At 51.0% G+C, this 2,240-nt stretch overlaps 1 protein-coding gene across 1 annotated transcript; it reads left to right on the top strand.

Annotated features, from left to right (window-relative positions):
- Nucleotides 1–1,760, top strand: LOC106528775 (vegetative cell wall protein gp1; the record flags this gene model as incomplete). Its single annotated transcript, XM_014024025.1, is given in 1 exon segment — nucleotides 1–1,760. A coding segment is annotated over 1 exon segment (564 nt). The 3' UTR covers nucleotides 1,264–1,760.
- Nucleotides 1,761–2,240: the final 480 nt, after the last annotated feature.

The raw sequence follows: 2,240 nt of genomic DNA, 5'->3' as shown, positions 1-2,240 counted from the left end.
GTACTGTGGCTGTTAGTATTTATATGTGTTTTAGCCACTAAGGAGAAGTGTGATTTAATAAGAGAGGATGATAAACCACTCAATAGACCTCTAAAAAATGTGTCCCCTCTCTTCTGAGATGATTGTTACGCCCTTGAGTGAAGGCACCAGCAAAATGTCTGGTTTTCTCCTGCTTTTGTTAAACTGTCTGTTGGAGCTCTTGTGCTGCACAGAGAGGCTGCCTGTCACTGTGAACATGAGTTGAGATCTTCTCCTCATTGGTCAGTCCGCATGAGGTGGGTCAGGTGACTGATAGGGTTGTGTAATGTCAAGCGTTGCTTTTGTGAAAATGGAGGACACGTCCCTCGATCTCAATGTGGGTCATGTTTACCAGGTTATACTGATGTGTTTTGTTTTCAAACCATCATGTGAAGGAGTGTCCTTGACAAGAGAACATAATAGTGTATTTGTAGTTCTATGAGCATTTGTACATCAAAATACACTTAGAAATTGAAGTATTGAGTATATTTACTATATATTGCAATAATTTACTCTGTATTTTGCCAGACTGGTATTCCTGGGGTCGTAATGATGGGGCCCTTGAATATTGTTGCCCAGGGTACAGGGAAGTGTTAATCTGGCCCTGTCTGGAGAGAATCGATTCCACCATAATGACCTCCGGCCAGGATTGATGCCTCCACTTCCGTCTTCGCTCCCCAGATGGTCGATGCCTCTACTGCCTCCTGCGTTCTTCAGAGGGTCGACGTGTTTACCTCCTGTGAGGAGGATCATGAGGGGAGGGAGGTGGTGGTGGTTGACACCCTGGCTGCTGTGACAGTTTTCATCTTGGCAGCTCTTGTGGAGATGCTGTCCATACCTGCTGCAGCACCTGAGTCCTTGGAGCCGGAGCCAGCACCTGAACCCTCAGAACCAGAGCCAGAGTCCTCTGAGCCAGAGCCAGCACTAGAGTCTACAAAGCCCCCGGGTCTGATTGTGAAGTCCCCTGGTCAGCCTGAGTCTGCAGAACCCCTAGATCAGATTGTGAAGTCCCCGGGTCTGCCTGAGGCTCTAAATATCTCTAAGCTGGTCTCTGCTCCCAAATTCACTCTGGTCCCTGATGCAGTTGAGGACTCCTTGCCGCCTGTAGCTGACTCCTCGCCATCTGCAGATGAGCCCTCACCGTCTGCAGCTGAGTCCTTGCCGTCTGCAGCTCAGGTCTCACCACCAGCTGCAGTGCCTCCAGAGCCGGCCCCTGCAGTGCCTCCAGAGCCGGCCCCTGCGTAGTCTCCTGAGCCGGCCCCTCCAGAGTCTCCAGTACCGGCCCCACCTGAGATCCCTATTATCAGCGGCCGAGTACCACATCGCCCTACAGAGCTCCATCCTCACCGTGGCAGAGCTCCAGGTCGCCCACCAGAGCTCCATCCTCACCGCGGTTGGGCTCAAAGCTGCCCACCTGAGCTCCACCTCCAACACGGTTGGATCCACAGCCGTCCTCCAGAGCACCACCTCCGACGCGGTCTGATCCACGGCCGCCCTCCAGAGCTCCGCCTCCTCTGCGGCTGAGTCCACGGCCACCCACCGGAGCTCCGCTTTCACTGCGACCGAGTCCACGGTCGTCCTCCAGAGCTCCGCCTTCGCTGTGGCCAAGTCCACGGCCGCCCTCCGGAGCTTCCTCCTCATCGCTGTTGGGTCCCTGGGCGGCCACCCGAACTCTTTGAGCTCTTCAGATGTGCCTTGGGCCATCTGTGTCTGATTTTTTTTGTTGTTGTTTTTCCCAGGACTTTTTTTTACCTGTCGGTTTTTGGTTTAAAATTTTTTTGTGTGTGTGCTTTTGTTTTTTTTTTTTTTTTTTTTTGGGTTTTTTTTGTGTTTCCTTCATTGTCTTTTGTCTCGTGCCCTCCGTCCTGTCTTTGTGTTGGTACCACCCACCCGTGTCCATTGTCGAATCATCTGCTGATGATTTGTAGGGGGGTTACTGTGAGGATTGTGTTTTCTGTTGTCTTGTGTCTATCTCCCTCTGGTGTTTTTTTCCCCATTATCATTATTCCTCAGTTAACCTGTCACTTCCCTCAGTCAATTACACACACCTGTCAGTAGCTCCCAATTAGTGTTTTCATCAGCTGTAGTTCATTTTCTCATCCCCTTTGTTTGTATACACTCACCGGCCACTTTATTAGGTACACCACGCTAGTAACGGTTTTGTGGTCATAAAGGGATGGACATGGTCAGCAACAATACTCAGGTAGGCTGTGGCGTTGCAA

The sequence above is a fragment of the Austrofundulus limnaeus genome, unplaced genomic scaffold, assembly GCF_001266775.1.
Source record: "Austrofundulus limnaeus strain Quisiro unplaced genomic scaffold, Austrofundulus_limnaeus-1.0 Scaffold404, whole genome shotgun sequence".
In the NCBI taxonomy this organism is placed as follows: Eukaryota; Metazoa; Chordata; class Actinopteri; order Cyprinodontiformes; family Rivulidae; genus Austrofundulus; species Austrofundulus limnaeus.
Note: the sequence above shows the minus strand (reverse complement) of the source record. Positions and strands in the feature narration are given on the sequence as shown.